The sequence below is a fragment of the Molossus molossus genome, unplaced genomic scaffold (genome assembly GCF_014108415.1).
Source record: "Molossus molossus isolate mMolMol1 unplaced genomic scaffold, mMolMol1.p scaffold_m16_p_20, whole genome shotgun sequence".
Taxonomy (NCBI): domain Eukaryota; kingdom Metazoa; phylum Chordata; class Mammalia; order Chiroptera; family Molossidae; genus Molossus; species Molossus molossus.
Genome location: NW_023425356.1, coordinates 650,380 through 673,086, shown reverse-complemented (window position 1 = coordinate 673,086; position 22,707 = coordinate 650,380). Strand labels below are relative to the sequence as shown.

Genomic DNA, 22,707 nt, shown 5'->3' with positions numbered 1-22,707 from the left:
GACGTTCTTAAAAATACTGGGGAGCCACAGGCACTTGCTTTGCTGGTTTAACATGTAATGTGTATCCTGAAACGTGTATGTGAAACCTCCCCCAGAATAGACAGGCTGCTAGAGGAACCCCTCGCTGAGAATAGAAAGAAACCCGGTCATAGATTCAATCGCTCTTTGACTCCCCTCCCCCTTCCTTTTTCCTCTTCAAGGAAAATGGTCACCAGACAAAGTACTGAACAAGTGACTGATTCTTGGGAAACATCTGTGTTCTCCCTTTCCCCAGCTCCAGCCTTTGGGCACAAGGCACTCTGAGAAAGACCTTATCAGATGTGCCTTGAGGTGCCCTTTCCAGTGGGTGCCAGGTGCCAGTGCCTGGGGGAAATTATTCTGGTAATTCTGGCTTTATTTCTGAATCTTCTAAAAAAGAAGAACAGTCTCCTTGCCAAATGGTTTGCCAGAGCCTATCTTCATCACCAGAGGCAGAATTAGTGCTGCCGAGATTTCAGAAACCGTCCAGCTGTGTTTATGGAAGTTGCTGTGGTGAAAGCCAGGTGTCAAGCGCCCCCTTTGCTGGGTTTCGTAGACACAGAACCAACTCATACTTTTTTCTTTTTAAAAAATCTTTTAAAACCAATTTATTGCAATATAACATCTATTCAGAAAAGTCCACCAGTCTTCAATGTACAGCTAGATAAACTCAGAACAAGCAGCATGAGACCTGGGTCCCTCACACCTGCGATACGTGAGGTAGGGCTCCAGTGGCTGCTATGGATGGAGGCGCTGCAGGCCTTCTCAACAGAGCGTTTATCCATCATTCCTTTCTGAAAACCCTGCCTACAGACTGTGAGAGGGCATCCTTTTGGAAGTTTCCCAGGAAAGAAGATAGAACAATCAGAGGTTATGTAGCTTGTTGTTTAAATTTGGTGACTTTGCCTTCTGCTCTCCCTGGTTCCTTTTTACTTGCTGAAAAAAATATAAGAGCAGGAAAGATGAAAAATTTCTTCAAAAGAACAAATTAATCTCCGTATTTTTTTTGTAAAATAATTAAAAAGTCCATGCTCAGACCCATGTACAACACTTTAGTGAAACCCCACAGGGAAAATTTACCTTTAAGGTTTCACTTGGATCACCCATCCCCTTTGTTGAAAGGGTGGAAAAACCACAAAAAGGCCCCGCTGGGATTCGAACCCAGGATCTCCTGTTTACTAGACAGGCGCTTTAACCAGCTAAGCCACGGAGCCAGCACGCCGGCTGCTGTCCAAATTGATAGGGAAAGAGGAAGATCTTTGCTTTTGTTCTGGGCGTTTATTGTTTTTCTACGAGGGTCGGGAGCTGCCCAGATGTTTCCCCAGACCCTAAAGAGGAACTTCCCCGTTGCCTCCCCAAACCTAAGAAACCGCGCAGCTGTGGGAAAGCTGAGCCCTCCCGGCGCCGGGTGGGCACGGGAACAGAGGACCAAGGAAGGGGACCAGCAACAGTCACACTAAGACACGTCCCCGGTTGTGTGACACTTTGACCCCAGAACAGTTCTAGCACCAAGAACTGGTCCGTGCAGGAAGCAGGCTATATGTTCTCCATTTCACGGTTTTTAATTAAAATTCCAGCCGTTCCTTACCCCAATGTCTTTCCATAAATATGGGTTTCACCTGCTGCGTCCAGCTTATAATGTTAACCAATGCGATCCCAGAGTTGCACCTCAGAAATACAAGGTTTCCTAATTAAAACCTAGTCTTGGAAAGAAATAAAAGAGTGATCCCCCCTCCTTTGCAGCTACAGAAGGAAAGACACTTCCTTGTCCTAAAACTTGTCCAAAAGATCTGTTTTGATAAGGTGTCAAATTGAGAACAGTCACAATTGAGAACAATTTCTACTTTGTTATGGAGGATTGCTTGAGTATTTGTTACTGTTCTCCACTTATTCTATGTTTTGTAAGGTAAATCTGTCCTTGGGAATATAATTTGAGCAAGTGACATTAGTGAAACTCAGAACAGTTTACAAATTGTCACCACCGCTGTAAAAGTATCTTCCCAAATAAAATCTGTAATTATGATTGGCTGTCTTGTTTGAAATTTGTTTTCAGGATGATAATGTTGAAACCAACATTTCAGTACTTCTAAACTGTCTCACTATTTGAAGGGTTTCTCTGTCCCACTATAAGGCACTTAGTTCTGCCTACATATGTGATATGTAGGGGGCAGCATGACTCTGCCAGATTTCTTATTTTTGTTAAAATTTGAAAGTCAGTGAACTCAACACACAGTTTGATTGAAACTCCATGAAATAAGCACCCATTTCTTTAAAATTATAAGATAAGTCATCATATCATTAGCGTGTTTGGAACCAATATAATTATAAACAGCACAGTCACACCTAATACGGTTTGACCAAACTGTGGCAGTCAGAAAGAGGCTGGAGTATCTGGTTTGGGTTTTTCCTGTGACTGGCAGCTGTCAAAATTCGCACAGAAATTCTGTGAAGTTAAATGAGTTGTTTAACAAGCCAGAGTCAAGTCTTGGGAGAAAGCTGAGACTTAGAGGGATCACTCTGGAAATCAGGGAGTGAACTAGATTTTCTACTCAATTCTCAGTATGACCATCAAGGACCATGGAAAGGCCCTTCAGGTTGATTTTGTTCCACAAACCTGAAATCGGAGAAGGTGCAGATTGTTGTGTCACAGACACTGACAATAATGTAAAGGAACAGCCTGCTCAGTGTGGTGCAGTGGATTGACCATGTCCCATGGACTGAGAGGTCCCGGTTTGATTTCTGGTCAGGGCACATGCCTGGGTTTCGGTCTCCATTCCCCAGTGGCGGGTGTGCAGGGGGCAGCCAATTGATGCTTCTCTCTCAGATAGATGTTTCTAGCTCTCTCTCCCTTCCTCTCTTTAAAAATTCAATAATAATAATAATAATAATAATAATAAACAACCATATATATTTTTTAATGTAAAGAAATGTGGGAGTGGCAGACGGTGCCATTTTCCACATGTGCTTGGGAGAGAAACCAGAAAAGGGGTAGTCCATGAACTTGGAAGAGAAAATATAACTGTATTGTGACTACTTAATAAGTAATAACTGAAATTTTGTGTTTTCTTCCATTATGAATATAGGCAACAAATCAGCAGTTTTTATTAGAAATCACAAATTTCTTTTACAAATTTGACTTGTTCCAAATTGCTTAAAATATCATTATGCTCATTACTATTTTGAAATGTCAGTATTTATTAGACCGCCTGCTGGCATTGTGCATTAAAAAAAAAAAAGCACAAATATTACTAAACCATACATTTTAAATATTTTAAGATAATTGGTTTACCTTGGAAATCTTATGGATTTATCTTTTTTATATATATTTGAAACTATTATACCCTGACGGAGTCCATAACCACTAAACTTCCTACCGGTAGTAGTATCAAACCTGATCAGATGACCCCTGTTCTGCCTTAGCAAGAGCGAGAACTTCTGCATTTTTCTTAAGGACTTTTGCAACCTCACTAACTGAATACAAATATTTTCTAATCTCAATGCATATATTCTCAATGTCAGGCAGTTTCCCCCCATCTGTTTAGTAGCCCTCAACTATTTACAGTGCTCACCAGGCATGGGGATAATGCTTCCTCCTCAGAAACATGGAGAGGCTGAAACACACACTTGAGAGTCATTTCTGTGCTTCCTGAGAAAGCAAACAAGTGAGCATTCCAGTGTGCGCGGGAGCTGGTGAGGCTCTTTGTAAACGTGTCCAAGTGCTGGGATATAGGTAATGTGATCTTAGTAGCACCCAGTAAGGATGCTTACCAGTCTTGCTTAGTAATTTTTTGAAATATTTTGTCTTAACGACCCGAGAAGAGACAAAGAAGTCTGATCATGCCACCCTACAACCGCTTCCAGTTTCCTAAAGTAGCAGCCAAAGTCCGGATAAAGGCCTGCGAGGCCAGAGGTCGTGTCCCGGGTCTGCTGCCCCTATCCACGGAGCAGTGGCTTCTCACCTTACTGGATTTGCCCAAGTTGACTCCCGCTTCCAGGCTTTCCCCTGGAGATTACCCCAGTCCCAGATAGCTCTGCTCCCCGATATCTGCATTTCTCTGTCGTCCACACCTTCCCTGCTGGGCTTTTCTATTCCTTTTCCCGGATTTTGCGTTGTTTTTCTCCAAGCTATCATCACCATTATTTTATTTATTGAGACATAATATGGGTTAGATGATGCAGGACGGAGGGAGGTGATGCTGGGGCAGAGGCTCTGGGCTTGCTTCCCTTGCGGACACGGCAGAAAAAGGAACCCCGACCTAAGTACGTCCAAACCTGTAAAGAACGTTTATGAATTTATTTGAGCCATACTGACGTTACAAAGGAGCCAGATCTCAAAAGCTCTGGAGAATGGCCGTTTTGTAGCTTCTTTTATGCATTTGGAATAAAGGGGGAAGATGAGAGAAAACAAGATTCCGGACATTACATGACCATGTGCTCCCTGGAGGTTGGTGACACCTCGGAGGGACCTGAAAGAGAGGGTTACTTCTGGTATTTCAAATGTGTGTCAACCTAGATGTACAAGGACAATGAACAGGGTTTACTTAAGGCGTAAATAACTCCTCACTAAAGAATCATAGACCTGGTGCGTGACTCGCTACAGGACCTGCCCAGTCGGGGGCTTGCGCGCAGACCCTCCTGAGGCTGTTGTCGGCCACTGGTTGATCACAGAGTCCCTTTTCAGTCACAGGGCCTCGGAGCTGCTGTGAGTGGGAGAAGAGGCGCAGGTCTTTCAGGGCCACTGACCCGGGAGGCGCGCAGACCCGGCGGGGACGGCGCCACCGCCTGCCTTTGGAAGAACGTCGCCACCACCTGATTTTTGATGAAGAAAAGCCGCCGCCCACCTTTCTCTGCCCGGGCCAGTGGCGCAATGGACAATGCGTCTGACCACGGGTCGGAAGATTCCAGGTTTGACTCCTGGCTGGTTCGGCAGGGGCGGTTCCGTTTTACTTCTCTCCGCCAACCACCGAAGGGCTCGTGGAGGAGAAAGTTCCTGCAGAGCAGGCGGCAGCGCATCCCGGCGCCCGCCCCACCGATCTCTCAAAGGAAGGGTGGCTGTGAAGTAACCTTTCACCAAAGGGGAAGCAGTTAAGGTGCAGGAATACAGGTTGAGGAATTTAATGAAAGTTCACTTGCAATGATTAGAGCCTTTCTTTTGTTCTCCCCCATCGGGTCATTTCCGGTATAAACAACAGGGCCAGGCTTACGCGCAGGCGCACACGATTCTGCAGGCGCGCTGAGGCGGGAGGGGCGGGATCTAAGAATGAACTACGAGCCGCGCTTGCTCCTTCCCAGCGCGTTTCCGTAGTGTAGTGGTTATCACGTTCGCCTCACACGCGAAAGGTCCCCGGTTCGAAACCGGGCGGAAACACGTATTTTTCTCGTAGAAAGAATTACTCAAACACCGATTTTACTGAATTTTTAAAAATGTTCGAAACTTCATAAATACATGCCTCCTTTTCCTGCCTTACTCGCCCGGGGCCGTGGTGCTGACGTGGGAGCGGAGCTGGGAGCCCGCCGCGGCCCGAGCCCCGGAAGCGCATCCCCGACTCGCGGCCTTCCTGCTCACGGATCTCCGGCCTCCCGTCCCGCGAGGGGACGGCCTGGACACTCGGTGAGTGTGGCGTCTCGGGGCGCCTCCTGTCCCGCGCTCCGCGTGACCAAGGACGGCGGGGTCGGTGGCCCATTGTAGCCCCTGTGGGGAGGTCGCGGTGAGCGATTCCTCCGTCCCCGGCTCGAGGTGTCACCAGTGGGACACCCTCCGAGGGGACACCCGAGCCCAGGCTTCCCCCACTTGGCCTGACCTCCCGTCAGCGGCGGACACCTCCCAAGTGGAGGGACGGAGAAGCTTCCGGGAGCAGAGGGGCCGCCCCACCTGTGTCCGGCGGGACCTTCGCCCGGGGTGGCCGCTGAGTGTCGGACAGCGGGCCGGCGGCCACCGCGTTCGGGGACACAGCCTTGTTGTTCCAGCCATCGGCCTCAGGGCCCGTCTCGGACGCGTTTTCGTCACTTGTTTCCATCCGCGTCTAAGGGTCAGGAGCCAGTGCTCAGCTCTCGTGGCTCAGGTTCCCTCAGTGCCCGGCACGAGTGGGACTTTGTGACGAGGGACGGGCACTCCTTTCCCAAAGACCTGCTCTTTGTTTGTTCCAACAGGCTGCCGTGCGCCAATCCCTTCCGTGCTCCCTCTAGGCCCCTGCTTCGGTCACCCTGTTAGCGGACAGCAGCTGGGCCCCTCGGTTCCCATTCGTCGGAGATATTTTACTTGCCGTCCGCCTCTCCCACTCAGGGCCCTGGCCGGGCGGGGACGGGGATGGGCCCTCGTCTTCCCTGCACCCGAGGGCCGCAGCCGGGAAGCCGGGGGAGCCCCCGCCGACCGGTGCACGTGCCGACAGGTCGCTCGACGCCGTGGCTCCGCGCGCGAGACCCCGCCCTGCCCCGCCTTGCGGGTCCCAGTCCTGGTCGGTCAACGCCGTGAGCGCAACGCGGCCCCCAGCACGGAAGGAGCCGAGAGACCGAAGCACGAGGCAGACGAGCCCACTGGTCGGCTGCTGAGTTTACCAGGAGACAGCGCAGAATCGCGGGGCTGGGCGGCGGGGCTCAGGGACTTCGGCGTCCACCCAGCCAGGCGGTTTCACGGCGGAAGCCGCGGGTCTGCACGCCGGACACGAACGTGCGAGATCAGAGGGGCCGACGCCGGGGCTGCGGCGAGCTTCCCGGCCACTCGTCCAGGCGCCGCTCGGGAGAACTAACCGCACCCTCGTGTGCGTCCCCGGACCCGGGGGCCAGACGGAGATTAGCGTCACGGCCGAGTCACTGGGCTCCGCACACCCTCCTAATGGAAACTCAGGCTTCGGCCTGGCCTGACGTTTCTTTTGGAAGGTGGGAGACTGACTGACATTACGCGACCTCTTGCCCCTGTAGTTCGTTGGGCCTTGTATTTGCTTTTATTTTACTTTTATGTTATATACTTTATTCTTTCTTTCTTAAGTCTGGTGTTAGTAACCTTCTTCCAGGTCTTGCCTCCAACCCTAAGACCCTGTCTCGCCCTAAGTGAGGCAGAGAGAGGAGGGAGGTCTTCTGACTTTGGGGTGGGACTGAAACCAGCACTCAAGTTAGAGTTATCTTTCGGAAACCCCGGTTCAGTAACAGTCGAGGGACCAAAAGAATACAGCTAAAATGTGCCTTCCGTGTGTTTGTCGGGTGGGAGTACGTATTGGAAGAGGTGAGATCTATGAAAGAGGAAAAAAAAAATTTTATGTGCTTATTCTAAGAAGTGCTTGTTAACATTTTGCCCATTTTTAAATTTTTAATTGTGTCCTTTTCTCATGGATCTGTAGGAATTCTTTATATATTCTTTTGTCAGTTATAAGTGTTATGAATCCTTTATCAGTTATATGTGTTATGAATATCTTTGTTCAGCTTATAAATGATCTTTTTACAGTTTTGTGCTATCTTTTTGATATACAAAAATTATTAATTTTAATATAATAAAATTTGATTTTTAATGTGGTTAAATCTGACAGTCTTTCCCTTTATGGTTTACACTTGTTGTGTCTTGTTTAAAAAATATCTTTTTAGGAGCAGAGTGAAGAAGACATAAGAACCCCCTGGACTGAAAAACCATTTGCCAGGCACTGCTGCCACCATGCCCAAGAGAAAAGCAAAAGGAGACGCTAAAGGTGACAACGTGAAGGTGAAGAATGAGCCACAGAGAAGGTCGGCGCGGCTGTCTGCTAAGCCTGCTCCTTCAAAACCAGAACCCAGGCCTAAAAAGGCCCCTTCAAAGAAGGGGAAGAAGCTGCGCAAAGGAAGAAAGGGGAAAGCAGACCTTGGCAAGGATGGGAGCAGCACTGCAAAAACCCGAGAGGCCACCACAGCCCAGTCACAGAAAGCAGAAGGCACCAGGGATGCCAAGTGAAGTGGACTTTTTTCATAGCTCCGTACTTGTAATGCCTCTACTGTTTGAAATAATATTCTTAAATCAAATTTTATAAAAATTATAAAGTTATGTTGTTAGCACAGAAGACACTTTGTTGTCTTTTTTGGAATGGGCAAATATCACTAATAGAGTAAAAATAGGATTTTCTGTCCTTGTTTTTGAAGATTATTCTTGGTTCCATTCACACATCAGCCACGTTGGCTCAAAAGACTTACAGCATGGGGAAGTCAAACATCATGTCTTCTTTCCTGATGCCATCAGCATATAGCTGACTTCCTGGAACCTAGACTTATGTTGTGGCCTTGGCACCCCTAAATCTGCTGGGTTGGGCAGCAGTGCTCAGGCTTTCTGGTGATGACATCGAGATTATGTTGCTCAGAGGAGCCAAGATTTCTGTTTGTAGTTTGTGGATCATCTTATTGAGAATCCTGCAGCTTTTAGGTTTTTTTCCTGTCAGAATTGACCTGTGCAAAGCTCTTACATGCCTCATATAAAATGTCTATCCCTTCTGAAAACTTCTCCTGTTCAACGCAGCAACAGAAGATTTGATTGACTTTTTGAAGAAAGGATTTTGGAAGTTGTAAAATTTTGTAGATTGTTATCCATAGTCTGCTGGAAGTAACTGATTTTTTGTTTGTTTGTTTTTAAGTCTGAAAAAGTTGAATACAAATTGGTGGTGGGAGGGGGATCATTTTCTACCCAAACTCATAAAGATATTTTTACTGCCTTGTAAAAGTTGTATAGTTTTGCTTTTCACATCTATCTTTAGTCTTTCCTGAACTGATTTTTGTGAAACATATAAAAATAAAAGTTCAGCCGTGGCTGGTTTACCTCAGCGGTTAGAGCGTTGGCCTGCGGTCTAGAGAGACCCGAGTTTGGTTCCCGCTAAGGGCAAGTACCTCGGTTGCAGTTTGTCCCCGGCCCTGGTTGGGTTGTGCGGGTGGCAGCCACTCGATGTTTCCCTTTCACCTCGATGTTTCTCTCTCTCCCCCCTCCCACTCTATCTGAACAAAAAAATAAAAAAAAAAGGAAATATGTCCTCAGGTGAGGATAAAAAAATAATAATAAAATAAAAGTTCAATATAATATTTTTTCCATATGGATAAGAGGTTGTCCCAACACTATATTTACAACAGTTTATCTATTACCCTGGTGATAGATACTGGCTCTTTCATAAATCAAATTTATACCTGTGGTGAGTAGGGTCTGATGGTGATTCCTATTCTGACTGACCTGTCACTTTGTCTAACCCATGGCAGTGCTATGCAATCCTGAGTACTGTACCTAGAAAACAGTCTTGATATCTCAGGACAAATCCAACCTCCTCTGCCAACGCCTCCACCAAATATTTCTTCCTCAGGAGTGTCTTGGCTATGCTTAGCTAGGCCAACAAGTTCTAAATCAAACAAACAAAACAAAAAAGTGTTTGAATTTATTGGATTTATATTGAATTTGTAAATTATAGCGTTCAGTCTTTTGATCTATGAACCTAGTATAGCTCCATTTATTTAGGATCTTTAAATGTCTTTCAATAAAGTTTTATAATTTTCTCCACAGATGTCTTATTTTGTTAATATTTCCTAGGGACTTTATATGTGCTTTTTAATTCTATTTTAGATGGTGTATTTTTAGTTACTACATATTGTTTTTAGTGAAACTTGATTTTTGTGTTCAGCAACCTTGCTAAACTCTCATTAATTTTTATACTTGTATATTCTTCTGGGTTTTCTACATAGCCAACCATTGGTTTTGTGTTTGCAAACAATTGTTTCTTCACCAACTTTTACCACTTTCCCTTTTTCTAATGTGAGATATTGTCCAAGTGCCCAGGTAGTGGGAGAGGGGTACAACAGTGAACAAAACAGTCTCTACTTCTACCAAACTTATATTCTGGGGATGGGTGAGCTAGAAAATACAAACATTTATGTGACAGGGAGACTTAAGTATAAGTAGGTACTAAGGGTGTTAGGTGATATTTCAGCAGAGCATTTAATGAAGTAGGGGAACAAGAGATGTGACTATGAGGGAAAAGCATTTCAGCAGAGGGAATAGCAAATGCAGAGGTGAGGTGGAAGTAGACCTGCTGAGTAAGAACTAGGAGGCAGAAGTGGCTGAATTGGAGTGAGGGTAGGAGTGATAGTTTATATGATTGCAGAGATGGCCAAGGTCCAGGGAATGGAACTCTCCAGGCTGTAATTGTTCTCCTTGACAGGAGGCCATTAGATTCTGAACAGAGAAATGACACAATGTAAGGTGTGTGTGTGTGTGTGTGTGTGACTGATGCATGGGCTATATGCTGTACTGGGGAAGAGTTAAAGCAGGAAGACTGTTTAGATAACTCACAACTGAATTACTGGAAATTCTACTTTATCCTGCTATCCTTCTTCCGCTCAACTGTGCCCACCCCACTTTATTCCATAAACAACAAACATTTATGTGTGCTTTCTTTTTGCCAAACATTCCAGGATGAAAGATAAGCACTCTCTGTTCTCAAAGCCCAAAGTCAAGTGATAGATATCACCACAGAGCAGTGTGCTTAGTGTTGTGATAATGCCTCAGGAGACCAGGATGCCAGAACTTGAAGGGGTTTTAGGGAGGGCTTCCTGGGGCATTTTGACATCTAAACAGCAAAATGAAAACAAGTAGCAGTTGGTCAAGCAAGAAGTGCAGAAAAGTCTTCTAGTAAGATAATAACACAACGATGTGAATAGAATATGGCACATAGATGTTCAATAAATTGATGAATCAAATTAAAATTTATAATCATAGTTTTTTACACGGTTTACGTTGTTTGCCAAAGACAGCCTGCCCAGTGACTTACATGCATACTTTTATTTCCATGACTATAAATTAAATACTACTATCCCCATTTCGCTTCAAATGCAAATAATAGAAGTGTTCTGCCAGCTAAACGGTTGTAATTTCCAGTGAATAAGGGTAGTAACGAAAGGAAAATACATTCCAGGGGGAAAGTGGCGTGGAATTCAGGGTGTTCGTTTGCCTCCAGCAACACAAAGCTGTTTCTACATAAGGACAGTTTTTTAGACAGAAACACTCCTGAAGTGGGACGAGCAAATTAGGAAAACGTAAGTACGCCTTTAAACGTCTTTGCCCATCTTTCCGATCCATTAGGCACTGGTAGCCTAACACCTTGGTTTACAAACATGTTGGGGATTTGGGTGTCTGAGTGATTCAGGGTTCTCAACAATCACATTTAAACCCTCACAAATGGAGGCACTGGTGCTGGGAGGGTTGGGAAAAAGACGGAGGGACTCGTCTCGGTAACCATCCTCGCCTCAAAGTTCATGTTTCAACCGCCGTCTCAGCGACGCTCTAAAACGGACATCGCTTCTCTCCAAAACCCCGCAAAGGCTGCCGGGCCGGGTCACCAATGAGTGCGAAAGCCCTACCCGGAACTTCCGGGGACGCAGCCGCCCCGCGTCGACGCACTTCCGGTCAACTCTAGACCGTCAGAGTGCGCCTTGTCGGTGACCCCGCGCATGCGTGTATGGGTTGCGTCCAGATCCCCAGGCGGCCCGACTCTGTGAGCGTGAAGATGCTCCCTGGGCGGCCCTCGGGGCCCTCGCAGACCTGGCTCGAGCTTCGTCCCGGGCTCTAAGCCCGCGACCCTTTGGTGAAATTCTGGTGTAAGGGGCCGCCGGCACCAGGAGGTCGCCTCGAGGAGCGGCTGCTTCACCTCTTAGCTGCCTGATGGTGGCTTTGGAGCCCTTCTCGAGATTATATTTTAAAAAGCAACAAAAACCCGAAATATAGGTAACAAAGAAAACCAATTATGCTACGAAATAATTACCAAACAATAGGAATAATTTGCAGTACAGTCATATGTGTGCTTCTTCATTAATGTAATGCATTAAATAGTAAACATCAAGACCCCTCTTATGACAACTATAGTTTTAAAGTAAGTAGGAGATATTTGTAACAACTGTATTGGGCGTGAAAATATCTGCGATTTTTCTTGGCGACAAAGCCACAGCTACTTCTCTTCTGACTGAAATTTGTTGCTTACATTCAACTGAATATGCTAATTTCAGTTAGAGGTTAGAAATTTTAAAAATGTAATTTTTTTTTTTTTCTCATCCAAGTTCAGCAGTCCCCAAGTTAAACCTTGCAAAAGTGCTTAATACAGTGCTTGGCACATGGAAAGCCCCTCCCTCACAATGTAGATATTAGTAATTCTATTATTGCTTTTTTTTTCTTTTGCACTGCTCTAATTTCTTTTAGGTGACATGATGGAGTTAATCACAAGAAATTTTGAGTCAGAACAAAGATGAATTAGACGTCAACCCATTAATTCAGACATGTTAACTGAAAAATAAAAGGCCAAAGCAAGAGGCAACAGTGTTAATTTCAGGTCAATAAGAATAGCTATTTCTTTGGAAAGCACTGATTCAGGCAGAAGCCCTAATAGTGCTCTGATTAGGAGGCAAAGGTAAGGGGTGTTTATGAGAAAGGGAAGGGGAACAATTATACCAATAGAAGGAAGGTATTGCTATTGGTACAGATAAGCCAACATAGTATTGCTAACTCCAAACAATATTTTTTATTTTCATGCCTTAATCATCAGTTTGGTGCTCATTATCTCAGCTTTCTTGTTATCCTTGCAAACAGTTCTTTGGGGGAACAATGTTGCTTTAGGCCTAGTCCAAAGGGTTTTAATATCCAAAGGTTTGAGACACAATGTGCAAGGGAGTTCTGGGATGGCAGCTCCAGCTCCATTATAAAGTGGCTCCATTTAGAGAGGGCAGGGGTGATGGATGTGGAAGAGGGCACAGAGGGAATAAAATGGTGATGGAAAAAATAAAATAATAATAATAATAATAATGTAGTTCCATTTATATTATTTTACATTCTCCACCCCTCCTCCCCTTTTGATTAAGATCTTTCCTTGTAAGCATTGCTGACTAATTATTAAAAAGCAGCACTGGTCAGTTATTAAAAGCATTGTTGGTTCTTCATTGTCAGGTGGCTTATTTTGAATATATCTTGTTATTGTCGGTCCTCTTCACCAGGAAGGCTCATTCCCTGTATGTCATGTCTCATGTAGGAGGGAAAGTGGTTTTGTAGGAACTGGAGGCCACATTTGAACAGCAAAATCGCCAGAACAGAGGAAGGCTTTATCTTTAAAGGCAGGGAAACATCTGTAGTTTCTTGTTTTTCTTTCCCCCTTCCTTCCTGCCTTCCTGTCTGCTTGCTTGCTTGCTTGCTTGCTTCCTCCCTCCCTCCCTTCTTCCTTCCTTCCTTCCTTCCTTCCTCCCTCCCTCCCTCCCTCCCTCCCTCCCTTCTTCCTTCCTTCCTCCCTCCTTCCCTTCTTCCTTCCTTCCTTCCTTCCTTCCTTCCTTCCTTCCTTCCTTCCTTCCTTCCTTCCTTCCAAGCAATATCAAAGGACAGTCAATTAAAGATTTATCTTTACAGTTAGAAATTAAGAGGGGAAAGAAAACAACTACTATATTGAGTGCTTGGCCTCTTGTTTTATTTGTGAGATAGGAAGAAACTAAAGTAAGAAAAAAAAAAAAAAAGGAAAAATGAATATATAGATTATACAGACCTGGCCCAGAATCTTTGATTAGTTGTCCACAACAGATGTCATTTGCTTTATTTCCTAGTAAATTCAACTTCAAATCCCCTGTTGGTTGATCAGTCCAGTTAGGAGGTGTTGTTTTTCTGCAGGTTTAGTGCTCATTTGATGATTTTTAACAGCAAGAAAAAATATCTAATTTTTCTGTTATCTTGTTGATCCATTATGATGAAATTTTTGCTTTCAGCAATTACCAAATGAAGTCTCAATCTAGGGCTGCCAAGCAATGCAGAGATAATGGTGCCCTGGCACTCAGGTGACTTGAGGCTTTGGGTCACTCCAGGACAGGGGGCTTGGATTTAGGGGAAGGGTTGGAGCAAGCGGCTTAGGCAGCACAGCACCCATTGCCTTGAACCATGTTACATTTCATTTCATGGTTACCCTACAGCCCAGTGTTTCCCAAGGAGGACTTGAAATCAACTTAATGGTGGGTAGCACCCAGCATTTAAAAAAAAAAAAAAATCAGAATCTAAAATAGCAGAATGCAGGGCATGTGGAAGAGTAAATGGTTATTTAGGCAACTTTTGTTCCTGTGACCTGTGTATTTATGGGTGCAGAGGTAAACTAAACTTCAAACTGATCCTGGCCACAAAGTTTGAAAGCCACATGAGTTCTGAGTGCTTACCACACTTTATTTCCCTGGGCATCCCCAGAGCTGAACAAAGCAGGTGATCAGAAAGGAGCACACTGAGCGAGCAGTGTAGCGCCTTTGTTGCTTTTCAAAAACAATTTGAGCTTTGATAATTGGTAACTACTGTCAATAAAACGTTTACTCATGCTAGATGAGGTGTTTTTGTCCTGTGATTTCCAGCCACCTGACTGAAAGGCCCTCCTATGTACCGAATAGGCCCTAGTTTATGATTTCCTTTTCCGTTACTACTTGTTGGAATAAAATTGCAGGAATGCGGAAGGAAAACTATTGCGCCCGAACAGGGACTTGAACCCTGGACCCTCAGATTAAAAGTCTGATGCTCTACCGACTGAGCTATCCGGGCTCACATGGGTGGAGGTAGTCACATTAACTATACTTAATTTAACTATAAACTAGAAGGCGAAGGCCATTTTAGAAGTTTTATCTGTAATTCCTGTTCGGAGGTAGTCATTCAGAAAATGCTTGTTAATACTAATAAGCGCAGAAACTCAGCTGCAACGAGGTTTTTTTTGTTTGTTTGTTTTGTTTTTTTAAGACGGGGATCTATCCTGTCACATTAATAATCGTGTCCCCCAAACCCTATATATATGATATACGCTATGATATATGTATAGATATTGTATCTATATAGTGCATATAGATATATAATGGATTACATAGAATTCAGAGCAGTCAAGAACTGCTCAACTCTGGTCTTCGGTTCCTACGCTTCCCCGAGAAATAGCTCCAATAATCTACTCTTGGGCCCCAGCGGAGTACTTTCAAAAGGAAGCCGAGACGATGCTGTGTTTTATCTAGTGAATTAAATCATCTTTTCCGCAGCACTCTGGACACCTCAAAAGGAACAGAGGAAACGGTTTGATTTCGTGCTGGGCGTCAGTTGTATTTGGAGAAAAAAAATAAAGAAAAGAAGTAAGCTTTTAAGGAAGAGCCCCACTCTCCTTTTCCGGATCAGATTTCAGGCACTTACCTCGATCCCTGTGTCTCGAGGTTAAACGCTGCCTAGGGTCCGATGGCTGCAAGGCTTCCTCCACTTGAAATACCAATAAATGTCCCACCAACCATGTCGAGGTTTTAGGAATACATAAAAGAAAATTTAGCTATAACATTCAGAAGAGCGCAATTGCAGAGGGGGAAAAATCGGATTTAAAAAGTTGGAGAGAAGAGGAGAGAGGTCAGCTACGGGATAGGGGATGTAGCTCAGTGGTAGAGCGCATGCTTCGCATGTATGAGGCCCCGGGTTCGATCCCCGGCATCTCCAAGTCCCTTTTGCGCTTCCACAATCAGTAGTTACATTTTTAAAATGCCCAATTAGTATATGCTGTATCCTCCTCTTCATTAATTTCTTAAAATATTCTTTGATTTTAAAGAAAAGCAAGCAAGAATGTATTGACAGCAGCAAAAACACATTTAGGCCTACAGGGTTCTTTTAGCCACTGCGTGTAGAACTGTATGTAGAGATGGAGATTAGATTCCTTTTAAGTATTTGAGGATCTTTATCTGAAACAAAATTGAAAGAGATAAACACACCCAATGGAGAGGCCGAAGAGGAGCAACCTGGAGAATTGCTCAGGACTCATTGACTTAACGGCCATCTGTGGTGTCTGGCTGGCCTTTAAAGGGACAGAAATAATCTTATCCTGAGAACACAGAAATGTAAGGAGGCGTATTGTTATCCTCTGGTTGCTGCGTCGTGGCCCGAAAAAATAGGACCAACATCGAACAAGAGGAAGCCCGGCTCTGGGTGGACGAGTTCAGCTCCTGGGAAACACCACATTGATAGTAGTAAGAAAGAAAAAAAAAAAATTCAAATATAGAAGACTCTTCTACTAACTTTTCGTCCCTTCTTTTATCAGTTGGCCGGTTAGCTCAGTTGGTTAGAGCGTGGTGCTAATAACGCCAAGGTCGCGGGTTCGATCCCCGTACGGGCCATCGGTGCTTTTTTTTTTTTTCCACCGATGCGGTTAAGTTTATCGTGGTGTTTCATAAACTGGGGTACTTTTCTAGAGTAGGGGAGACGCAGCCCGCTCACTGCGTCTCCACCGCCACGGACCGTCCGAGGGAGCACTGGTGCTCGCAGCCTTTGCTCTGGATCAGAAAAGCAGCAGAACACCTTAGCAGTGATTAAATTCATTAGAAGCAAAAAGTGTCACCAGGTTACTGGCCAAGCACTTCCTTCGAAAACTCCGACACAGTAGGTACGTCTTGAGCTACTGGAACGAGGGTCCGTGTGAGCAGTCTGATGCTCAGTGAGCAGTTTCCTTCGGGGTGGATCATCAGAGGATCCCAACTTGAGCCCTTTTCCAGGTTCCACCTCGCCCTCTGTCGCCGAACTGTCCCTCTGTTCTCTCATTTCCTGATATGACGCCTGTCAAGTCAGCCTCATGTCCCACCAAAACAGACTCATCGCCCTAGTTATGTATCTCCTAGTTCCTCGTGCAGCGCATTTCCTTCACTTATTTGCCACCTCACAGCTTCATGTCCTGCTGAGTAAATTTTCACCTGTTTTCCGTGGGAAATGCTGAGATCGAGTCAAGAGCTCCACGTGGGTTTGGGAACCCGCGGAGGGCCGAATTAGCCCCGCGCTTACAGCTGAAGGGGCCTTGTCAAAATGCAGCCCGTGGGGCCTCGCCTCACAGGAAGGGCACAGATGTCTGCGCTCCTAACAAACGCCACGGTTGTTTCTTACAAACGATGGGTCATCGACCTCTGAAAAATAAGGCTTAGTACAGTATCTAGAGAGGATTTGGGTTGTGGAGAAATCCGGGGAAGTTCTGAGAGCAACGTTGACCTGGTTTTCAAAATAGGAAAAAGAAGAGAGAGGGAGGTAGAAGGGGAGAAAAAAAAAGATCAGTCATAGTTTTGCCCATCTATACATGAAATAGAAACAAAAACAGAGATTCACTATACATTTAATATATTCAAGCGAGAAAAAAAAAACCAGGCGCTTGTGCGGCTCGTTGGTCTAGGGGTATGATTCTCGCTTAGGGTGCGAGAGGTCCCGGGTTCAAATCCCGGACGAGCCCAGCTTTTGCTGCCTACTTATGTCACTAACAGGTTGGTAAGAATGGGGGTAAATGGGAAGATGTAGTCAAAGTGGATGGGAAGGTACGTTAATAATTTCATAAAATGCTTACATTCTTTTAATTCATGTTATTTTACTTATAAAACAAAAATAGACGAGATCTAGAATCTTATATTCAAAGTCGGTCCAGAACAAGATCGATGGGAACCGGACAGGGCGCAGCTTTGTGGAGCCTTAGCGCAGTGCTGGGGAGGGGGGCGGCCGAGAGGGCGGCGGTGGTCGGGCCGCGCAGGCGGAGATGGAGTGGGGCCCCGGCTCAGACTGGTCACGGGGGGAGGCTGCCGGCGTGGATCGTGGAAAGGCGGCGCTGGGGCTCGGCGGAAGGCCACCCCCACAGTCGCAGCCGCCCCGGCATGAGCGCGCCCGGCAGTTGCTGGACGCGGTGGGGCCGCGGCAGCTCCCGGACACCATCGCCGCCTGCGAGGAGATGCTGCGGCAGCTAGGCCGCCGACGCCCGGAACCCGCGGGTTGCGGGAATATTTCAGCCAAACCTGCAGCGTCCCCCGAGCCAGCTGTCTGCGCCAGAGGTGGCTTTCCAAAGGCTGCTGGCGATGGAGCTGCGGAGCCCCTAACCATTCCCAAGCCGGTGGCCCTGAGTTCTCTCTCTCCCCGGGGCTGTGGCTGGACTCTGAACAACTGCCTTCAATGAAGGGGCCAGGAACTTGGCCCTCGGTCTAAGGTGGCAGCTCTGCTAGCAGCTGGGTTCACTCCCACTTCATCCTAGCGGAAGGCTGAGCTTTGAAATGTAGCCAAGGAATACCCAGTCTGATTGCCGGGTTTTGGCAGGCCGGCAGAGCTTGCCAGAGTGGTCTGGCCTGCTTTGGGGGATCCAGGTGTTGTTACATGTCCATTGCATGCTTTGGGTGCTCCAAGTCCCACGAAAACACTTTTAGCAGAGTCTCGATTAAAAGAAAACCTGCAGACTCTCAAAAAAAAAAAAAAAAAAGAACAATAAAAGTCCGACCCAAAAGAATTATGTTAGTCTGATAGGTTATTGGGCACAACCGTCCTTCAGTGCCCGGCTAGCTCAGTCGGTAGAGCATGAGACTCTTAATCTCAGGGTCGTGGGTTCGAGCCCCACGTTGGGCGAAACCTTTTTAATCTTCTTCTCACGCTTTCCTACCTGATTTCCTAGACTTGTTAGCGCCACAAAAGGGATCCCTTACCGTTGTCAAACGAGAAAGTGGGAAGCGCCACTCTCTCTAAGCATGGGATTTTGGTGAGTTGCTACTACCCGTGGCTCCGCTGATCAATTGCGCCCTCTAACTGCTGAGTGTGGCCTCACCGCCCCCGGGCAGGATTGAACTTCTCTGGCCTATTACTTTTGTTTATACTTGGTCTGTAGTAGGGCGTTTACTCTGTATAGTTAAGCTCCTCCGATGATTCTGAAACACTATCCACACCAAGAAAAAGGTCTTAGATGCAGAAGGAAGGTGCGGATATGTTGGACAGGGTCAAGTCTGAAGGTGGACAAAACGATGCACCGGCAACAGTTTGACAGGCAGAAGCTCAGAGGCAGCAGGGTCCATGGACAGTCTTGAGAATGGTGATGCCACGTTCTGGCTCAAACACATGTCATTATGGAAACATGGAAGACAATTTTTTGTATTACCGCTGTCTCCTACACCCTTTCGGGTCCTGGTCACTCACGCCCACGCAGCACAGTGGACCCAACAGATAATGCTGTTTCCAACCTTTCTTCTCTTCCTGTTCTAAGTAAAAGAACTAGGCAATTGTCACGACAGGTTGCAATTGCCTACAAAATAAAATCCAAAGATTTAAGCCTGTTTTTCAAAATTCAAACTACACTTCTACCCCCAACTGCTCTGAGCTTTTTGCTTTTTAGAAAATGCTGTCATGTTCAGTCACTGATGTTTGTTCATTTCTTTTCCACCATGTTTCCCTTTTGCTCATACAAGGCCATAGTGGTTGGGGAGCAGGTCAATGTAGCCCTGTATTTTGCCACTATTATTCCAGATAGGAGCGAATTTTGGTATTATTAGAGTGACTTGAAAATCAGTCCGTCGGTCAAATTGACCGAGACTTCTTGAGATTTCCCCGCCGCTCCGTGCACGTCTTTATTACTCCTTTGAAGTTTTCCTACGTTCACTGGTATGTGTTTCACTAGAACACCCATGACAATGAGAAGAGAAAACGGACAAGTACCTCTTCGTTGATTCTAAAAGTAAATTAACCACACACCTCCCTCTGACTTTACTAACGTTGTTCTCATGTTCTCTCAGGCCTCAGGACAATTTAATGGAAAGGCCTGAGTTTTGGTATCCAAGTCTGCTGTACATGTGAATCACCTGGGAAGTTTCTAAAATTTCAGATTTCAAAGAAAATGTAGGCAACAAAATTTCGGACATCATACGCAGCAGAATTTTCACTGATACATCACCTACGGCAACAGAAACAAAGGAAAAAATGAACACATAGGATTACATCAAACTAAAAAGCTTCTGCACAGCAAAAGAAACAACCATCAAAATGGAAAGGCAACCCACTGTATGGGAGAACATCACTGCCAATGATACATCAGATGTGGGATTAATTTCCAAAATATATAGAGTACTCGTACAACTCAACAAAAGGAAGATAAAAAACTCAATTAAAAAATGGGGAGAGGAGCTAGACAGACACCTCTCCAAACAGGACATACAAATGGCAAAGAGACATATGAAGAAATGCTCAACATCACTAATCATCAGAGAGATGCAAATTAAAACAACAATGAGGTATCACCTCACACCTGTCAGAATGGCTGCCATCAACAAATCGTCAAACAAGTGTTGACGAGGGTATGGAGAAAAGGGGACTCTAGTGCACTGCTGGTGGGAATGCAGACTGGTGCAGCCACTATGGAAAACAATATGGTGTTACCTCAAAAAATTAAAAATTGAACTGCCATTTGACCCAGTGATCCTGCTTCTAGGAATATACCCTAAGAAGCCTGAAACACCAATCAGAAAGAATATATGTACCCCCATGTTCATAGTAGCACAATTTACAATAGCTAAGATCTGGAAACAGCCCAAGTGTCCATCAGTAGAGGAATGGATAAAAAAGTAGTGGTACATATATACAATGGAGTACTATGCAACTGTAAGAAAGAAAGATCTCTTATCCTTTGAGACAACATGGAGGGACCTGGAGAGTATTATCCTAAGCGAAACAAGCCAAGCAGAAAAAGACAAATATCATATGATCTCACTTATATATGGAATATAATGAAGATAACAGTCTGAGGAATAGGGTAGACCCAGAAACATGGAAGTAGGGTACAGACTGACAACCCTCAGAAGAGGGGGTGGTGGTGGGTGGGAAGAGATAAACCACAGAATTTATATGCATGTACGCATAACCAAGGGACATGGACAACAAAGCCGGGGACGGGGGGGGGGAGGGGAGGAGGGTGTCAATGGGGTAAAAAAGGAGAAACATCTGTAACAAAAATAAAATTAAAAATAAATAAATAAATAAAATTTCAGATTTCTGGATTCTATCTCAGTCAGAGTCGATCTGAATCTCTGATGGGCTAGAAACCATTTTCTTAGGGGTGACAATTATGGAATATGTAGAATGCCCTCACACATGATGTGCACGCTAGCGTCTAAATAGGAAAGTCATATCTGCAACTTATTATCAAACGTTACAGCACAAGGAATGCTTACACACATGAAAAAGAGGGGGAGAGTGTGAGAGCAGAGTGGCAGGAAGCAGGGACTTCTCCCCATGGTGCCAGTCTCCTTTTTGCAAGTCAGCGGACGGTTTCTCCTCGGTTCAGGGCACAGATACATGAGGCCGCCGGCACCTGGTGCTGTGAGCACACAATCAGCATCGGTGATGGGGAGGGTAACGCTGTGCCTCCTTCGATAGCTCAGTTGGTAGAGCGGAGGACTGTAGTGGAAGTTCCCAGTCATCCTTAGGTCGCTGGTTCGAATCCGGCTCGAAGGAGTCGACGTTTTGTGTCCTTTTTTCGTCCCCGGTCCATTTCAGCTCTCGAAATCGTGGACGGGTTTCTATTTAAGATGATCTTAAGCGAATCTATATGTTTTTATATCATTATTTTCTGTAACCATGACTTATATGCGCGATCAGACCTCTTGGTTTGCACAGAGCCGGTGACCCAGGCAATCAGAGGCGGCCCAACGGGTGGGGGTCCAGAGCCGCGAATCCGCGTTCTTCTCCCCCGCCGCACCCAGCGACCCTGAACCGGGGGGAGGGGCCGGGCGAACCCTTCGACCGCGGGGAACTAGTAGAGCAAGCGCGCCCCCTGCTGGCCCGCGAGTCCTGAACCTCGGGAAGGATTTCCCCGGTGATGCCCACAGCCCCGCCTGTTGGTAGAAACTGGGGCACTACGCCCACTGCTCCCTTTATGTAATGGCGGTTCTCAGTCCTGGCTGAGAACGGTTGGTGGACACCAGAATCGCCTGGGGAGATTTTACAAAGCGCCCCTGTTCAGGCCACTTTGCAGGTAGGCCCCCCGCGTTGGTAGTTTTCAAAACCCCCAGGTGATTTTTTAAAGTGCTGCAGGGTTTGAGGCCCACTGCTACAAGACATTTTAGAAGAAAAAATAAAGAGAAAAATGAGTATGATTTTCTACCCGCTTTGGGAATTACAAGGTAGAGATCTCTACAATAGAAAGCACTTCATAATTTTGTGCCAATCTCATGTATACTGTCTCAAAAATGATCCCCAATAACTATTGAAGAACCTTCACCTACAAAGATATTAGATGAAGGAAAGGGAGAATTGCCTGAAGATTTCGTGTTTGGCAGTGTTTTCTATCTTTGTTCTCACGCTTTGGCACTTTCATTCAAACTTGCAAACATAAGAGACATCCCAGAAAGTAGACCCTTGCCTATCCTATCCTGAAGATAAGGTAACCACCAGTATGTGGCTCTGGGCGTGATGGCCATCCCTGTCATGAAATGGGCAATGAGAAGTCCGGAACCCCGACCAGGGGATGTTAGCTGAGAACGCTTTAGCAACGTTACTGGTAAAACTGTAGAATACAGCCATGGATCCCGCCACCTCTCACTTGCGAGGCGACCGCTCTATTTAATTCCTCGCCCTCGGCACGCTGCTGCCCCTTCCTTACCCACCTCAATATTTACAAAGAATTCAGAATTTTCGGATACAAGTTGTAGTTGACCTATCAGTCAATACGACTAAGAGCGGGACTGCACATCAATGGTGAACAAACAGCCCCAGGACGAATTCAGGCCCCCAGCGCTACCTGTAACATGCTACACGGAGCTAGATCCTGTCTGGAGATATCCTCAGAGCACAGGCAGACCGAGAGTGGAGTTAGCTCAGAAACTGGACGCCAGTTTAACACTGAAATCCACCTGTGGAAGCAGGGAGCCGGAAGGAAAGCGCAGGTGCATCCGGGAGAGAAAATCAAGTTTCTCAAG

At 45.8% G+C, this 22,707-nt stretch overlaps 2 protein-coding genes and 8 non-coding genes across 11 annotated transcripts; 8 read left to right on the top strand and 2 right to left on the bottom strand.

Moving 5' to 3' along the window:
• Nucleotides 1–1,158: 1,158 nt before the first annotated feature.
• Nucleotides 1,159–1,232, bottom strand: TRNAT-AGU. Its single transcript has one exon. It is a non-coding gene; the product is annotated as a tRNA-Thr (tRNA).
• Nucleotides 1,233–5,281: 4,049 nt separating this feature from the next.
• Nucleotides 5,282–8,808, top strand: HMGN4 (high mobility group nucleosomal binding domain 4). Of its 2 annotated transcripts, none has more exons than XM_036272397.1 (2): nt 5,282–5,629; nt 7,594–8,808. In XM_036272397.1, exon 2 carries the CDS (start codon nt 7,661–7,663, stop codon nt 7,931–7,933), a length of 273 nt encoding a protein of 90 aa, XP_036128290.1. In that variant the 5' UTR covers nt 5,282–5,629; nt 7,594–7,660; the 3' UTR covers nt 7,934–8,808. The 2 variants fall into 2 exon arrangements, with proteins under 2 accessions (XP_036128290.1, XP_036128291.1); XM_036272398.1 differs by lacking the exon at nt 5,282–5,629 and adding an exon at nt 6,734–6,894.
• On the top strand, nt 5,314–5,386 carry TRNAV-CAC. The gene has a single exon. It is a non-coding gene; the product is annotated as a tRNA-Val (tRNA).
• A 5,664-nt stretch (nt 8,809–14,472) lies between the features above and the next one.
• On the bottom strand, nt 14,473–14,545 carry TRNAK-UUU. Its single transcript has one exon. It is a non-coding gene; the product is annotated as a tRNA-Lys (tRNA).
• Nucleotides 14,546–15,391: 846 nt separating this feature from the next.
• On the top strand, nt 15,392–15,463 carry TRNAA-CGC. Its single transcript has one exon. It is a non-coding gene; the product is annotated as a tRNA-Ala (tRNA).
• A 597-nt stretch (nt 15,464–16,060) lies between these two features.
• On the top strand, nt 16,061–16,134 carry TRNAI-AAU. Its single transcript has one exon. It is a non-coding gene; the product is annotated as a tRNA-Ile (tRNA).
• A 1,022-nt stretch (nt 16,135–17,156) lies between these two features.
• Nucleotides 17,157–17,228, top strand: TRNAP-AGG. Its single transcript has one exon. It is a non-coding gene; the product is annotated as a tRNA-Pro (tRNA).
• A 297-nt stretch (nt 17,229–17,525) lies between these two features.
• LOC118637622 (uncharacterized protein C1orf122-like) lies at nt 17,526–17,936 on the top strand. Its single transcript, XM_036273184.1, has one exon. It carries the CDS (start codon nt 17,526–17,528, stop codon nt 17,934–17,936), a length of 411 nt encoding a protein of 136 aa, XP_036129077.1.
• A 367-nt stretch (nt 17,937–18,303) lies between these two features.
• Nucleotides 18,304–18,376, top strand: TRNAK-CUU. The gene has a single exon. It is a non-coding gene; the product is annotated as a tRNA-Lys (tRNA).
• A 2,780-nt stretch (nt 18,377–21,156) lies between these two features.
• Nucleotides 21,157–21,244, top strand: TRNAY-GUA. The gene is given in 2 exon segments: nt 21,157–21,193; nt 21,209–21,244. It is a non-coding gene; the product is annotated as a tRNA-Tyr (tRNA).
• Nucleotides 21,245–22,707: the final 1,463 nt, after the last annotated feature.

Excerpts from the sequence above, each read along its gene's own strand:
- LOC118637622 (XM_036273184.1), top strand. The coding sequence starts at position 17,526 with ATGGAGTGGGGCCCCGGCTCAGACTGGTCACGGGGGGAGGCTGCCGGC.
- HMGN4 (XM_036272397.1), top strand. The coding sequence starts at position 7,661 with ATGCCCAAGAGAAAAGCAAAAGGAGACGCTAAAGGTGACAACGTGAAG.